General features: G+C 47.6%; 1 protein-coding gene and 1 long non-coding RNA gene across 4 annotated transcripts in view; one reads left to right on the forward strand and one right to left on the reverse strand.

The window, feature by feature from the left end:
- Positions 1-15,159, forward strand: part of CFAP57 (cilia and flagella associated protein 57) — a 115,468-nt gene that overhangs the window by 81,930 nt on the left and 18,379 nt on the right. For both annotated transcript variants that reach the window (XM_049879008.1, XM_049879007.1), the window contains exons 18-21: positions 1,429-1,572; positions 7,585-7,701; positions 10,035-10,169; positions 10,246-10,389. In XM_049879008.1, the coding sequence (XP_049734965.1) occupies positions 1,429-1,572; positions 7,585-7,701; positions 10,035-10,169; positions 10,246-10,389 (540 nt within the window). The remainder of the gene's footprint in view (positions 1-1,428; positions 1,573-7,584; positions 7,702-10,034; positions 10,170-10,245; positions 10,390-15,159) is intronic.
- LOC126072992 (uncharacterized) overlaps positions 1-15,159 on the reverse strand; it is an 82,298-nt gene that overhangs the window by 39,098 nt on the left and 28,041 nt on the right. Inside the window, exon 3 of one of the 2 annotated variants that reach the window (XR_007516635.1) lies at positions 686-2,056. The exons of the other annotated variant lie outside the window; for it this stretch is intronic. This is a non-coding gene — a long non-coding RNA (uncharacterized LOC126072992). Of the gene's footprint in view, positions 1-685; positions 2,057-15,159 lie in introns of those variants that run through there. 2 annotated transcript variants of the gene reach the window in all.

The following is a 15,159-nucleotide window of genomic DNA, read 5'->3' on the forward strand; positions in this document are numbered from 1 at the left end:
CTGCCTGCCTTCCCACAACCCACCTCTTTATCTACCACCTCCCTGATCCATCCCCCATGCTCTGCCTAATTGCAAATATCGCTATGTAACTCTCCCACTTAAAACCCTTTAATGGTTCCCGCATTGCCTACAGCGCGATCAGGAAACTTTTTCTGTAAAGGGCAGGATAGTAAATATTTTAGGCTTTGCATTCCATATGGCTTCTGTCGGAAACTAATCCACTCTGCCATTGCAACATGAAAGTAAACAAATGAGTGGGGCTAAGTTCCAATAAAACTTTATTTAAAAAAACAGTGGCAGACCAGACTTGGCCTGAGGGCTGTAGTCTGCTGTTCCCTGGGCTGCATGATAAATTCCAAACTCTCTAACTCAATATGCAAGACCCTTGCCTTCCTCCATGCTAGCCCCACATCTCACTTCCCCCCATGAATGACCGCTTTACACTGAAGCAGATTTTTCCCAGCACCCTTAACATACCAGTTCTGTGCCTTCCCCTTTTATAGCACTTACCACATGATAGGATTACATTTGTTTACTCATCTTTTCTCTTTGACGACGTGGAATTCCAATACTTGGCAAAAGGTCTTTGTTCAATAAATATTTGATAGATGGATTGACCTATGCACTAATTACTATTGTCATGTAACAAATTAACCCAAAACTTAGTGCTGACGAACAACAACTCTTTTATTATGCTCACAGATTCTTTGGGTCTAGAATTTGATTTGGACAGGATACCCATGTCTGTGGCTTCAGATGGGAAGACTCTAATGGCTGGGGGTCACTCAAACAGCTGGGGGCTGGATGATCCACTTCCAAGGTGGCTTCTTCATTCACGTGAATGACACCTCAGCAGGGATGTCTAGGAAGCAGGGCTCAGCTGGGACTGTCGCACACCTCTGCATGGTCTTCAGTATGGTGATCTCAGGGTAATTAGACTTCTTATAAATAGATGGCTTCCCCCAGAGCAAGAGGACCAGGTGGAAGCTGCTTGGCTTTTTCTGACCTGTCTTTGGAAGCCACACGGAATCACTTCAGCAACATTCTTTAGGTTACAAATGAGTCATTAGTCCAGCCAGATGCAAGGGGAGGGAAATTAGATCCACCTCCTGAGGGAGGAGCGATAAGGTCGCATTATAGAAGAGCTTGTGGAACAGGAGAAACCATTGAGGCCATCTTTGGAAAGCGTAGTCCACCGCAACCTATATGTGAATGAGTGAATGACTGAAAGTCCTTAGTACAGAAGCTAAAGAGTCAGTGCTATAGTAGGGAAAGAGTTAGCCTTTTTATCTGCAGCGCGGAGAGAATCCTGTGGCCTCCTCAGTCAGGAGAGTTCAGGATTTATGTCCTTTGCCCTAAAGGGATTCCACATACAGGGTCTTATGCTATCTCTCACTTCTATCTCCTCTTCCCACTCTCCACCCCCAGGAGAAGCGAATTTATGACCTGAAAAAGAAAAATCAGGAACTAGAGAAATTCAAGTTTGTGCTTGACTACAAAATAAAGGAGCTGAAGAAGCAAATTGAACCTCGAGAGAATGAGATCAAAGTGATGAAGGAACAAATTCAGGAGGTGAGAAGCCTCTCGGATCCTCTGTCTGCACCATCTCCTCCCTGACTGTTCCCTGCTGACCTGAGGGGATGAAAGATAGCTCTCCTTCCAGCCCCTCTACCTTCTCAAGGTGTGTGCCACCTCCACTCCGCAGAGGATGCGACAGAGAAAGCCATGGCCCACCCGGGGATTCAGCTGTGCAAGAGCCAAATGCTTTGAGATTTTGCCTGCTGCAGGGCCTTGGGATGGGCTTGGCCTTCGTGTGTAGAGTCTGGGTCCTTAAAAGAGAAACGGCAGCTGTTGGGCCTTCGGCCACCAGAGGGCGATGTATACTCAGCCAACAGTCTATCTCATGGGAATGCCCACCTCTCCGCTTCAACATTTTTCCTCAGACTGGAAATGTTGGCTGGGCCTTGTGTCAGGCCAAGGTGGTTACGCTTCATCTGATAAGGAATGGGAAGCCATCAAAGGCTCTTGAGCAGGAAAGTGGCCTAATTATGTGTTCCTGGAAGCAAACAGGATGGAGGTAGAGAAAAAAGAAGTTAGGAGCAAGATCAGTTGGGCAAGGGCTTTGAGAGTCCAGGAGAGTACAAGTGCCCCATCACATGGCATTTCCTTATGACGTGTTTTTACCTGTCAGGCTTCTCTCACTGGGCAGAGCAGCAGAGGGTGGGTCTGTGGTTGATCTAAAACGGAATTCTTGATTTTTTTCCCCCAGAACACATTTCCTTCCCCTTTCCCCAATTTGCCTTTTTTTCAGTAAATGGTACTGTGATCCACCCAGTTCCTTACATAGAAATGCATGAGTCTTTGATTCTTCCCTTACCTTCCCTCCTATATCCAAATCATCACCAAAGCCTGTGTCCTCAATTTCCATAAGATATCTCAGATCCAAGTACTTCTTCCCCCCTGCTAACATCACTGCAGTCCAAGCTTCCATCATCTTTCATCTGGACTTTAGCCTCTAGTCTGGTCTCCACATACAGGCCAGAGCAAACCCTCCAATGTATCCCATCCCACCTGGAATAAAGCCTAAAAACTCCCTACCAAGGCCCACGAGACCGAACATGACCCAGCCTCCATCTGCCTTTCCAACATCATCCCAAAGCTTCCTCCTCCTCCAGCCCCACCAGCTTTCTGACAGTTCCTGCAACAAACCAAGCTGTTCCCATTTTGGGACCTCTGCAGTGCTGTTCCCTCTGCCTGGAAGTTTCTTCCCCCAGATCTTCACATGACTGGCTTCTTTGCATCTTTCAGGTCTCAGCTCAAATGCCACCTCGTTTATAGTTTTTTCATCAAGTGCAGAGTTTCTCAACCTCAGCACTTTTAATATTCTAGGGACCACCCTATCCAATATGGGCTCCTGTCTCCAGCTCCCCACCTCTAGTTCATTGTTGTCTTATTGTGCTGAGAAAGGATAACAAGTAAAAGAGCATTGATGGTCCAACTAAAAGTGGATACCTGAGAGCCGTGGTGGAGTTGGTCCATGCAGGGAAGCCTTTTCTCTCAGAGGCCCAGCTAAGAAGCCAAGTGACGGATCAGTCCAGTTCTCCCTGGCTTCTGGCCAGCTGACCACAGAAATGTCTCCTTCTGGGCCTCCTGCCATTCCCAGGTAACTTTGAGGCCCAAAAATGGGAGCCCAAGAAGACGAGAGAAAGTGCAGAGGCCCTCAAAGCCCTTCCACCCCACCCATCTGGAAGGTCAGTGTGCTGTGGACCCCTGGAAATCATTGTCCCATTTTCCCTCCCCTTTTGACATATTTGTCAAAGCCCAACACACCTGAGGGAGTATTCACTTGCCCTTACAGGGAAACCATGGCATTGATTCTCAGCAGGGATATGCATGCACCCACCTACTCCCTACCCCAGTGCCAGCTGGTGCCTGGGCCGATATCTGGGCCAGATTCCTTTCCTGGGGCCTCTGGCCTTGGGGCTTCCCCAGGGACTCAGAGACACATTTGGCCCACCCTCTGAGAGTCTCCTGTGAAGTTCCTTTCCCCCAGAAAGGAAGCCCCACTTGTAGAGCTGAGATGCTGAGTGAATAAAAGCATAACTTTCCCTGATTCAGGTACCTCTCCTCATATATACTTTTTTATTATTATTATTCCTTTTCTTTCTTTCTTTCTTTTTTAATTGTTGTAAAAATCCAGCTCCTTTTTGATGACTCAAGGGTCCCTCTCCCCTTCCCAGCACATGCGTTTCCAGAACATCCTCGTTTCAGGTCACCCTCATTTATGTATTCACTGAGCTCAGAGACCCTCAACCTCAGCACTCTTCCTCTGGGAAGAGCAATTCCTTGTTGTGAGGGCCTGTCTTTGTGGATGTTTAGTAGCGCCCCTGGTCTCTACCAGATGCCAGGAGCACCCCTTCCCCAAGGTGTGACAATCAAAAATGTCTCCACACATTGCCAAACATCCCCTAGGGAGCAAAATCAGCCCCCTATTGAAAACCACTGAGTGTGATGAGTAGCACATGGAAAAGGAGATGGAATTTCCACATCAGGAAAAGGATGCTTATTCCCATATACGAGCTGGCCTCCTGGTTCAGCCAGCTACTCAAATTTGACCTATTTCACAATTTTTCTATGAATCATTTTCATTCTCAGGAGTGTCTTGAGGTCTAAAAAAAAAAGGAGCAGAGGTGAAGAATACACTCTGTATCACTTCCTGTAGAGGACTGACCTAACCTGTCGGACACCATTATCTCTTGCTGAAGCCACCGTGGCAGCCTTCTGACTGGTTTCCCTGGATTGAGTCTCCCTCTCTCCAATAGAATCATTGCATCAGGCCTTCTAAAATGCAAATCAGATATGTAAAACCCTGCAGTGGCTCCTAGAGCTCCAAGGATAAAAGCCAAACTTCTGGCCTCAGTGCTTCTTCCCTTGAGCCCTTCATAACCCCACTGGGCCAACCTCCACAGCCCCTCAAGTAGACCTCTCCTACAGCCACCTTGAACCACTTGTCGCCTGCAGAGGTGCACCAGGCTGCCCACCGTGGGTACTCGCTGTGCCCGGGCTCTTCTCTTTGCGTGAAATTCCTCTCCACACATTGTACACTAGTACCTGTTCATCCTATAAACCTGACCGAAGCATCCTGCCTCTGACTGCCACCTCTGCACCGCTCTGTGCATGCCTGCATGCCCGGGCCCTTATTACCTCAACCCCAGACAGTGTTTATCCTGTTCCATTTTAACTTCTGCAGTGCCATGAATTTTTCTTATATATGGCCTTTCAATGGGTTTTTAATGGTTTAAGGCCTTTCTGGCCTTGGGTTTATTATTCTGCCAAAAATAATTGGTTGGGCCACAGCCTGGCCTGTGTTTGGTCTGTTTTACACACCTTGCAGGGATCGATCAGCCTACTAGGCAAATTGTTGTTGTTAGGTGCTGTGGAGTCAGGTTCCGACTCGTAGTGACCTTATAGGACAGAATAGAACTGCCCCATAGAGTTTGCAAGGAGCAGCTGGTGGATCTGAACTGCCGACCTTTTGGTTAGCAGCCAAGCTCTTAACCACTATGCCACCAGGGCTCCGCTAGGCACATAGAGTGTGTAAAGCCACCCAGTAGGATTAAGTGACGTTTCGGGAATTGGTGGATTAGTGTAAAATCAAGTGACTGTGGCCTACCAAGGGGATTAGTTAGTTCATGGCCTGGTGGGAGGACCAGACTTGAAATTGATAAGAAGTAGGCTTACATAGCGCCAGTTGCACAGAGGTTCAGGGGGACCTCACTACCATCAAGAAGAGCCTGGAGTGGAGTGCATCCTTTGGACCCGGAGTCCCTACACTGAGCACCTACTAGACATGGGAGAGAGAGCCATAACACTGAAGATAGCATGAGACAGTGCAGCAGTATGAACAGTGGGAACCAGGAGAACAGCGCAAGGCACCTGCAGGGGGTTGCCAACCCCCTGAGTGAAAGACTGCTGAGCACCTTCAGACAGAAGGCTTGATGCCTCCAGGCATTTGTTGATGGAGCTGAAGAGCTGCAACACTTGCCTGAGCAAGGCACAGCCAAGAGAAGGGCCACCTGCCAGTAGTCACAGCCAGGAAGCTGAGAGCAGTTTTGGTTGGAAGCTGTCCCGATTAAAGAACTGTATCCTGTCTTCTGAGCTGTATCCTGTTACTTGCAAGTTAATCCTGATCCCAGGTTGCAGCCTGTTACTTCCCTAATAAACCACATAATCATGAGTATGGTCTTGTGAGTTCTGTGTGGCCATTGCAACAAATTATCCAACCCAGCAGAGAAGTAGAGAGTGCCATAGGGAGGACAGCTGGTATCAGAAAAAGTGGAAAGGTTGGAGAGTGGAGATATGTCTGACCTCCACCTCATAGGAATAGCTTTGTGCTGATCTTGATTCTCAGCCGTCCTCGGGAATTTAGACCAGTTCTGATGCTGCTAGATCCCAACTTCTGATATACTCCTCTTTTTTTTTTTTTTTTTTATCCCTTTAGTCCTGAGGCTTCTTGAAAACAGAAACTACCTCTTAGTCGTTTCATATTCCTATGCCTAGGACAGCTGACCATCCTCTCCTAGTGGACACATTCTTTGTTTAACTGCAAATACCCTCTGTCCGTCTTTTTCTGGCTGGCTTGCTGAGTGCCCTCTACAGGATGGCTCTGTGTAGCTCTGCCAACAGTATGTGTTCATCTTATCATTCCTCTTCCAGAAGGCAGGGTTTTTTCAGGATCTTCATTTTGCTCCCCTGTGCCCACTACACTTGATGTCCATTCATTCGTTCCACAAGTTTTTACTGAGTGCTTTCTTTATGCCAGACATTGTATCAAAGGGTTATTCTGTCTATACAAAACACTTCCAATAATAAGGATAACATTCTAAAAGCATTCACTGCCTCCTTTGTCCAGAACATGGCTCCTTTGGGACCTTCTGGCCCCTAGAAGGTGGCCAAAAGCCTTGAGATCTGACCAAAGGGCTTAGAATAGACTAGAGGGACTACTCCATTCATCCATGAAAGAACCTAGTGAACAGTTTCATCTCCCACAAAATAGCGAACCCCTTTTTTTCTATTAACAGGAATACTAGTGCCCACCAGGTTCAGTGCGTAAAAACATCATTTCTTCGCTTTTGACAGGAATTAGATCAACTAAGGGCCTACATACAACTAGTCTTATCTGAATTGGGAGCTCTAGTTGTCATTGACACGTCTTTGATTAATACAAATGCAACAATAAATTTTAAAATATCAGAAGCACACCACTGGTGGTTTCTTATTTTTCTTTTGAAGATGGGACACTCTACTGAGTTGTACTTTTTAAGGTCTTTTCAACAGAACAATGAGGCTGAGTTTCCTTCTTGGATTCCTCTTTCCTGTTTTATGCCTTTGACTGGGGACACCTACATGCTGGTCCCTGAAAATTTTGTGCTTGAGAATTGACCCTGATGGCTTGTGGCCCAGGGTGATCAGGATTCACTCACACAACTTCACAGAGTAGGCGAGGAAGGTGCTTCTCTAGAGAACTCTGCTCATGTTAGAGCTGCAGTATCAGTACTTGGGATTTATCAATTCATAAGGAATTCAAGAAAACAAAGTAACTAACATGGTTGAAAAGAGCATCATGTTTGGTACAGTGGAGGGTCAGCGAAAACGAGGGAAACCCTCAGTGAGATGGCTTGACACAATAGCCATAACAATGGTCTCAAACATACCAACGATCAGTACGATGAGACAGGAACAGTCACCGTTTAGTTCTGATACATGTAAGCTCACTGAAATGACAGCAACTAACAACAACAACATGGTTGAAGAAAGAGGAAAACCAACTAAGAGGGAAAGATCTAAGCTAGTTCTAGGCTGGCCATAGAAACATTTGATCATGGGTTAACATATCAGTTGGGGGGTGTGCTTTTAAGATCACAAAGGTTAAGAAGAGAGGTTTCATTCCAGGAAATATGGTGGGAACTAGAAAAGAAACCCTGGTATCTGGGGCAATGTTCCAACCGAAAGACTTCAGTTCTCAAGTATAATTTTCATCTACTTAGTTTCTTGTTCCTGACTCTTTCCCCTTGTTTTCTACAGATGGAAGCTGAGCTTGAGCGTTTCCATAAGCAGAATACTCAACTGGAGCTAAACATCACAGAACTGTGGCAGAAATTAAGAGCCACTGATCAGGAGATGCGCAGAGAAAGACAGAAGGTGTGAGGATTTTCTGAGTCTGGCAGTTCTTGGATCCAGAATCTGGCACCTTCTACAAGGGGCAGCTGGCATTGAAGAGAGTGCCAGCCCAGTGCTGAGAGCCATTTCCTATTTTAATTCACACTCACCACTTGCTCACAGCCCTGCCTGATTTCAGGCCCATGCAATGAATCCATCCGACACTATAAGATGATTTTGGGTAAAGTGATCAGTGGGGTGGGAAGCCCCTTTCATAAGAATGTTCATAGCAGTTGGGTTGTTTGGCCTGGGAAAGAACATGCTCAGAGAGGTCATTTGTAGTATGTGGCTAAAGGCTTTGCCTGTCAAAGAATTGCTGAGGCTAGAAGTAGTTGGTGCAAATGGATAGCACACTCAGCGGCTAACTGAAAGGTTGAGGAGGACAGAGTCCATCCAGAAGAAGCACCTCAGAAGAAAGGTCTGGTGATCTACTTCCAAAAAATTAGCCATTGAAAACCCTGTGAAGCACAGTTCTTCCCTGACACACATGAAGTTGCCATGAGTCGGATCAACTCATTGGCAACTGAACTAAAGAAGGAACTCAAAGATTATCTATTCTAGTCTCTTTGTGTGATAAATGAGGAAAGTAAGGCCAGAGAAATTAAGGGGTTAAGAAATTTCATCCAGGACCCATAGCTAGTTAGTACATACAGAGCCAGTACAAGAAAATAGGTCTTCTGGTCCTGGGCCAGGACTTGATCAGCACCTTGTTTGTTGAATCAGATGAAATTTTTCCATCCTCCACATTTAGCATTGACTCTGTACTAGGCAAGGCTAGAAGGTAGGCGAGTCTGTGGATGGAGGGATCCTGCCCTCCACAGACTTAGGGTGTGATAGGTGATACGGGTTATGTACAAAATAATCATAATGCAAGATGGAAAAATGATGAGTGTGTATAAAGGGCTATGGGAGGGAAGAGAAAGGAGAGGCTTTCTGTAAATCAGGTGTGGGGGGAGACGGGTATCAGAGAAAGCATGATGGTAGAGAGAAGATCTAGGCCAAGTTTGCAGATGAATCACTCTGCCCAGTTTTGTGATTTTCCCTCCACTGTCTTAGTTTCTTGGAAACTCTGGTGGCATAGTGGTTAAGTGCTACAGCTACTAACCAAAAGGTCAACAGTTCAAATCCACCAGCAGCTCCTTGGAAACCCTATGAGGCAGTTCTATTCTGTCCTGTAGGGTCGCTATGGGTCAGAATTGACTCGACGGCAATGGGTTTGGTTTTTTTTGGTCTTAGTTTCTAGTGCTGCTGTAACAGAAATACCACAAATGGATGGCTTTAACAAATAAATTTATTTTCTCAACAGTTTAGGATGCAGAAAGTCCAAATTCAGGGCACCAGCCCCAGGGGAAGACTCTGTTCATTCTGGGATGAAAATCCTTGTTTCAGTTTCTGTAACCTAAGCATCCTTCGGTTCTTTGGCAGTCTCCATGTGGCATCTGGAAACCCTGGTGGCATAGTAGTTAAGTGCCATGGCTACTAACCAAAAGGTCGGCAGTTCAAATCCACCAGGCACTCCTTAGAAACTATAAGGCAGTTCTACTCTGTTCTACAGGATCGCTATGAATCAGAGTCGACTTGATGGCAATGGGTTTGGTTTTTATCTTTTTTTTTAGGTGGCATCTATCTTTGCCCCATTTGTGCTTGCTTCTGTCTGTATCTGATTTGCTCTTTTTATGTCTCAAAAGTTGTTAGGTTTAAGACATACCCTTCACTAACATGGCCTCATCAACAAAGCAAAGAAACCTCTATTCCCAAATGGATTACATCCATAGGTATAGGGGTCAGGATTCCAACACATATTTTGGGGGGACACAATTCAACCCATAACACCCACTCACTCCCAGCAGTCCTCTTGACTGTCAAGAAGGTGAACACTGGATGAGCTCACAAGAGGGACATGGAAGCCCCAGCCCCGGGATCTTTGAGAGAATAGATATCATCTATCTTGGGTCATAAAAGAATATGGGTGGCCACTTGAACTTCCTTTTAAGCTTTTAAGGCCTGTGGTCCTGAAATAAATCCAGATACAATAAAGGAAGCAGCCTGCGTAGCCTCTCAAGGAGGAAGCACCATGTAAGGTGTCCAGGTCAGGTGCCCAGCCCAGGGTAGCTGTACAAGAGGTTTAGTGCCTCCACCTCTCCGCTGTGTGCCCATCTCGGTCTCTCTGCCCAGTATGGCCCCTGGTGGTTGGCTGTAAGTCCTAGATAAGCTGTCTCTTGTCCTTTTCTGTTGCCGTTAGCCCCTGCCTGCAGTTCTTGACCCTACCTGGAGAAGGGCCTGCAGCACTGAGAGGTAAATGCCTCTGGTTACAGGAGCGGGACTTGGAAGCTCTGGTCAAACGGTTTAAGACAGACCTGCACAACTGTGTGGCGTACATCCAGGAGCCCCGGCTGCTGAAGGAGAAGGTCCGAGGTCTCTTTGAGAAGTACGTGCAGCGGGCAGACATGGTGAGTTCAGCCTTCCCTTTCCACCTCCCTCCCTTGGGGTCTCCCTTCTTGCTCAGTATGCCCTTGGCCCCATCAGGTAGAGATCGCAGGGCTGAACACAGACCTGCAGCAGGAGTATTCCAGGCAGCGGGAGCATCTGGAGAGGAACCTGGCCACACTCAAGAAGAAGGTGGTCAAGGAGAGTGAGCTGCACCGCACCGACTACGTCCGCATCATGCAGGTACCTGCGCAAGTCCCCTGGATACCTCTTGGCCCCAGCCATCGGGGACCAGATAGCATGTCCAGGGCCCTTCCCAGACCACCCATTGTCAAGCCTCCCCAAATGTCCAGGGGACCCTCTAACTTCCCCTAAAACATCTCTTTGGCTCCTCTTCTCCCCTCACCTCCCAGAGCTTGTCCTAGCTGTGACCATGGCCCTGTGCCCCACCAAGGGGGGTCTCCAGGCAAGTCCACGCTCACCCCTTGCCCTACCAGTGCCTGTCCATTTTGTTTCCACCTTGCTTCACTGTTATCTGTTTCTGACCCATCTTTATTCAAAGCACACCTGTGTCCTGCCTCACTCATCTCGTTGACCCTTGTTCCCTCTGGACCTTTGTACATGTCATTTCAGCTCTCCTGAGTCACTCTCACCCTGCTCCTCCCCTCTTTTTCTAACTCTTATTTTCCCTTACTTTGTTTTACAGCTTTTTATTCTGCTATTCATGTCACATGATTCCTCCTCTGAACACACCCGTCACCACTGACTGCCCCATCTGACTTCTCTGGTGCCTCACGTCCCTGCCCTTATCTCTTGGGACCAGGCCTAACCACACCCACCCTAAGAGTTGGCCTCACACTTGGGTTTAATGAGCTCTCCACACCTACCTCCCGGGACCTTTCCAGGGCTGTTCAGACAGCCTGACCCCATTACTGCCTGCTTTCACTTAAGCACGTTATCAGGACTGCCAGTCGGGATTCTTCTGTCAGATTTTGGGTTGAGTATCAGTATAGTCTGAGGCAATTAATGTGAATTAATATCAAGAGAACATCAGCGTCACATTTATAAGGCATGTAGCATTTTATATTTACGTCTCCTTAATGCACAATTAAAATACTGGGATGGGGACGAGTGGCAGTTGGATGGAAACAAACCAGTTTCCAGCTTGGCCAGTCCACACACAGCTGGGCAGAGCACACTGCGACTCAGGCCAGAACAGGCATGGCTGGTCTCATGCCATCTTAAAACCAGTCCAAACCATCAAACCAGTGCCCTGTTTCTGCGCTCTGAAAAACTCGGAGATAGTTGATCGAATTGGAGGGACTCTTACCCATCAGCAGCTGACACACAGAGCCATGGCTAAGGACCTCAAGTTCCCCCAACCACAGAGTCAGCCCATGGGGGCTCTGGGGCACAGCAAGCTGGGCAATGGAACCAGGACCCGCTGCCAACCAGGTATCAGCCATGACATGACTGAGCTCCCATCTGTGTCCTAGCACCACAGGATAGGCCTGCAGGGTCCTCCCAGGAGCTGGGTCCCTCTCTCCATACCAAGTGGACACCCAAAGCAAATGTCACTCCTAAGAGAAAGCAAAGAAAAGAAAATGGAAGCCCACAGGCTAGCCAGAGGGTGCAGGCATTAGCACAAGGATGTTCAAGCCGGGCATGGTACCCTTTTTGGCTCCCCCAGACTTCAGAGGCTGCAGGCCCACTCCTGCTGGGCCAGTGTAGGGGTGAGGGCAGACAGAGCAGAGGAGACCCAAGCAGGGCTCCTGTCCAGCTATACTTCTCGCCAATGGCTGGCAGAGTGAGCCATCAACAAGGGAAATCCCTGGAAGAGTGTGTTCTAGAGCAGCAGTAGAAACCTCTGTGCTCTGGAGCCCTGTGGATCCATAGAAGTGTCCCAGACAACTGCAGGATGTGATAGGGGATCTGAGGGGCAGGACTCTGCATCCCCACTCCCTCAACCAGACAGGCTCCTTGCTTATTACACGGGGGCTCTGGGTTTGCGAAAAGCTTGGAAAATTACCAACAGCAAAAAAAAGTCAAAACCACAGTTCTGGGTCAAAAACAACGGTTTCCTTCTTTGATCTTAAAGGACCAAGTCCAGGCAAGGTATCAGGAAAAGTGGGTGGTAGGAAGCACATGGGCCCTGTCCCTGTGTGGACCCGGGTTTACCTTGCCTCACCCACTCCTTTGCCAGGAGACCTTGGGTAAATTCCTTAACTTCTCAGGCACCACCCTCCCTACCTGTTAAATGGGGGAGAAAACACCAACCTCAGTGGCTTATGGCTAGCACTGAATAAGATAAGTAATGTAAAGCATTAAGAACTGGCCTGCGAGAAAGGACCACATAAAGCAGAGACTACATTAGCCTGAGACCAGAAAAACTAGATGGTGCCCGGCTACAACCAATGACTGTCCTGACAGGGAACACAAAAGAGAACCCCTGAGGGAGCAGGAGAGCAGTGGGATGCAGACCCCAATTCTCGTAAAAAGACCAGACTTACTGGTCTGGCTGAGACTAGAAGGACCCCGGAGGTCATGGTGCCCGGACCTTCTGATAGCCCAAGACAGGAACCATTCCCAAAGCCAGCTCTTCAGACAGGAATTGGTCTGGACTATGGGATAGACAATGATACTGGTGAATAATGAGCTTTTTGGATCAAGTAGACACCTGAGACTATGTTGGCATCTCCTGTCTGAAAGGGAGATGAACGGGTAGAGGGGATCAGAAGGTGGCTGAATAGACATGAAAAGAGAGTGGAGGGAAGGAGTATGCTGTCTCAGGGGGAGAGCAATTAGGAGTATATAGCAAGGTGTTTATAAATTTTTGTATGAGAGTCTAACTTGATTTGTAAACTTTCACTTAAAGCACAATAAAAATTAAAAAAAAAAAATGGCCTGCGACAGATAAACCAGTTGCTATCGAATTGATTCTGACTCATGATGACCCTATGTGTGTCAGAATAGAGCTGTGCTCCATCAGATTTTCAACAGCTGACTTTTTAGAAATAGGTCAGCGGGCCCTTTGTTCCGAGGTGCCTCTGGGTGGACTCAAACGGCCAACCTTTCAGTTAGCAGCTGAGCACTTAACCATTTGTGCCACCTAGAGACTTGGTTATTGGGTTTTGGTTTGGGGGACAGAATAGGTACTCAAAAAATGCTATTTCCCTTCCCTTCTTCCAAGCAGAGGAACTATAGAAGAACCAAGGCAGAAATCCAGTGGGGGAGCCTGGACAGTCCGTCAGGGGTGTCTGTGGGGCAGGGACACAGGGGAGAGGCAGCACAGTGGATCTCAGACCCCCAGTGGTAGCCTGAGCTCCTGATACACTCAGTAGGGCTGGCCAGGGTTGTGACGGGAGCTGGCTGAAGCTGTGCCTGCAGATACCAGGACCCCAGCACTTCAGTCCAAAAGGCTGAGGAAGGCCGGGGCAGACATGGCATCTGAGAGAAACTCATTAGAAAATAACTGCCAAACGAGGTCACTGTCCCATTTGTATATTCAGACAGGAATGCCAGGCCTTCCCACTCGGGCATTCTTCAGCATACTTGCAGCTATGAACATAAGGGTTGCTATGGAATACAAATATCTAGCACACACATTTTATTCATTCAGTGCACATTCTTGAATGGCCTATTACACGCCAAGCTCTTTGTCAGCCCTGGCGGGTTCCAAGATGATTATGATAGTTTTGGAATCCCTGGGTGGTACAAACGGTTAACACTCTCAGATACTAACCAAAAGCTGGAGGTTCAGGTCCACCCGGAGACCCCTCGGAAGAAAGGCCTGATGACCTACTTCCAAAAAATCAGTCATTGACAACCCTATGGCACACAGTTCTATCCTGACACACGTGGGGTCACCATAAATCAGAATGAACAATGATGGCAACTGGTTACTACTCTCAAGGAGCTCATACTGTGGAACTTGAAACAAACAGGTAATTGCTGCACAGTACAGTATACTGATTGTTGTGTTCATCTTAGAAGTGGAGTTCAGTTATGCCTGGGGACTCATGGAAGGTTTCTGAGGGGAAGTGGCATTTGAGCTGGGCCTTGAAGGGTGAGTAGAGGGGGTCACAGAGCAGTTGTGGGAGGAGCCCTCCAGACAAAAGGAACAACCTGCAAAAAGGCAAATGGTGGGGGGGAGGTTGGTGAGATGTTTGGAGACCCTTGAGTCATCTGAGCTGGCAGAGCATATGGGCAGGGAGAAAGAGCTGGCTGGAACAGTAGGTACTTTACGGTCAGTCACGTTGAAAAGGGCTTTCCATGCCATGCCAAAGAGAGGAAATGTTATACACAGGTGCCACCCAAGGTGTTTTTTTTTTGTTTTTTAAGTAGTTAAGGGTGCTCTTTGTTTTGAAAAGGTTAAGTCAGTTAGCAGGGTGGAAAAGCTGGTAGGGGAAGAGGCAGGTGGCAGGAAGACCCCTCAGGAGATGACTGCCGGGTTAAGGAAGGTGAGAAGGGATTGGAAGGGGGAAAGTTGTGATGTCAAAAGTTATTTCAGAGTACAAATGACGAGAGAAATGTCAGATTAGATGTGAGAGGAAGATGGAAAAAGGAGCAGAGAAGGATTCCAGGATTGCTCGTTTGTGCAGTTAGATATATGACGACATCACTATGAGTTCCAGAAACACGACACTAAAGCAAGGCTTCCGAGTCCAAGGAATAAATCTGTTCCCTATTTTCCACACTGCCAGGCACTGCCATATTCTTAAAGGCGTCAATTTCAGAGCATACCATTAGGGGGCGATATAGGCATTCCCTTCTCTCTAATATGGCATTTTGAAAGATCTGCCAGGATGGTCAGCCAGTTCCTGTCTGTGGCCCTCTGTCGTCACTGTTTGCCAAAGGCAGTCAGACAGCTCAGCACAGCCCTGTATTTAGAAAGCTTTCTATATAAACTATGAGGCACCCATCATTATGGGGGGGACCCAGTTTTGATTCCTGGCCAGTGCACCTCATGCACAGCCACCACCGGTTTATCAGTGAAGGCTTGCATGTTGCTCT

This window comes from Elephas maximus, chromosome 3 (assembly GCF_024166365.1).
Source record: "Elephas maximus indicus isolate mEleMax1 chromosome 3, mEleMax1 primary haplotype, whole genome shotgun sequence".
Lineage (NCBI taxonomy): Eukaryota > Metazoa > Chordata > Mammalia > Proboscidea > Elephantidae > Elephas > Elephas maximus.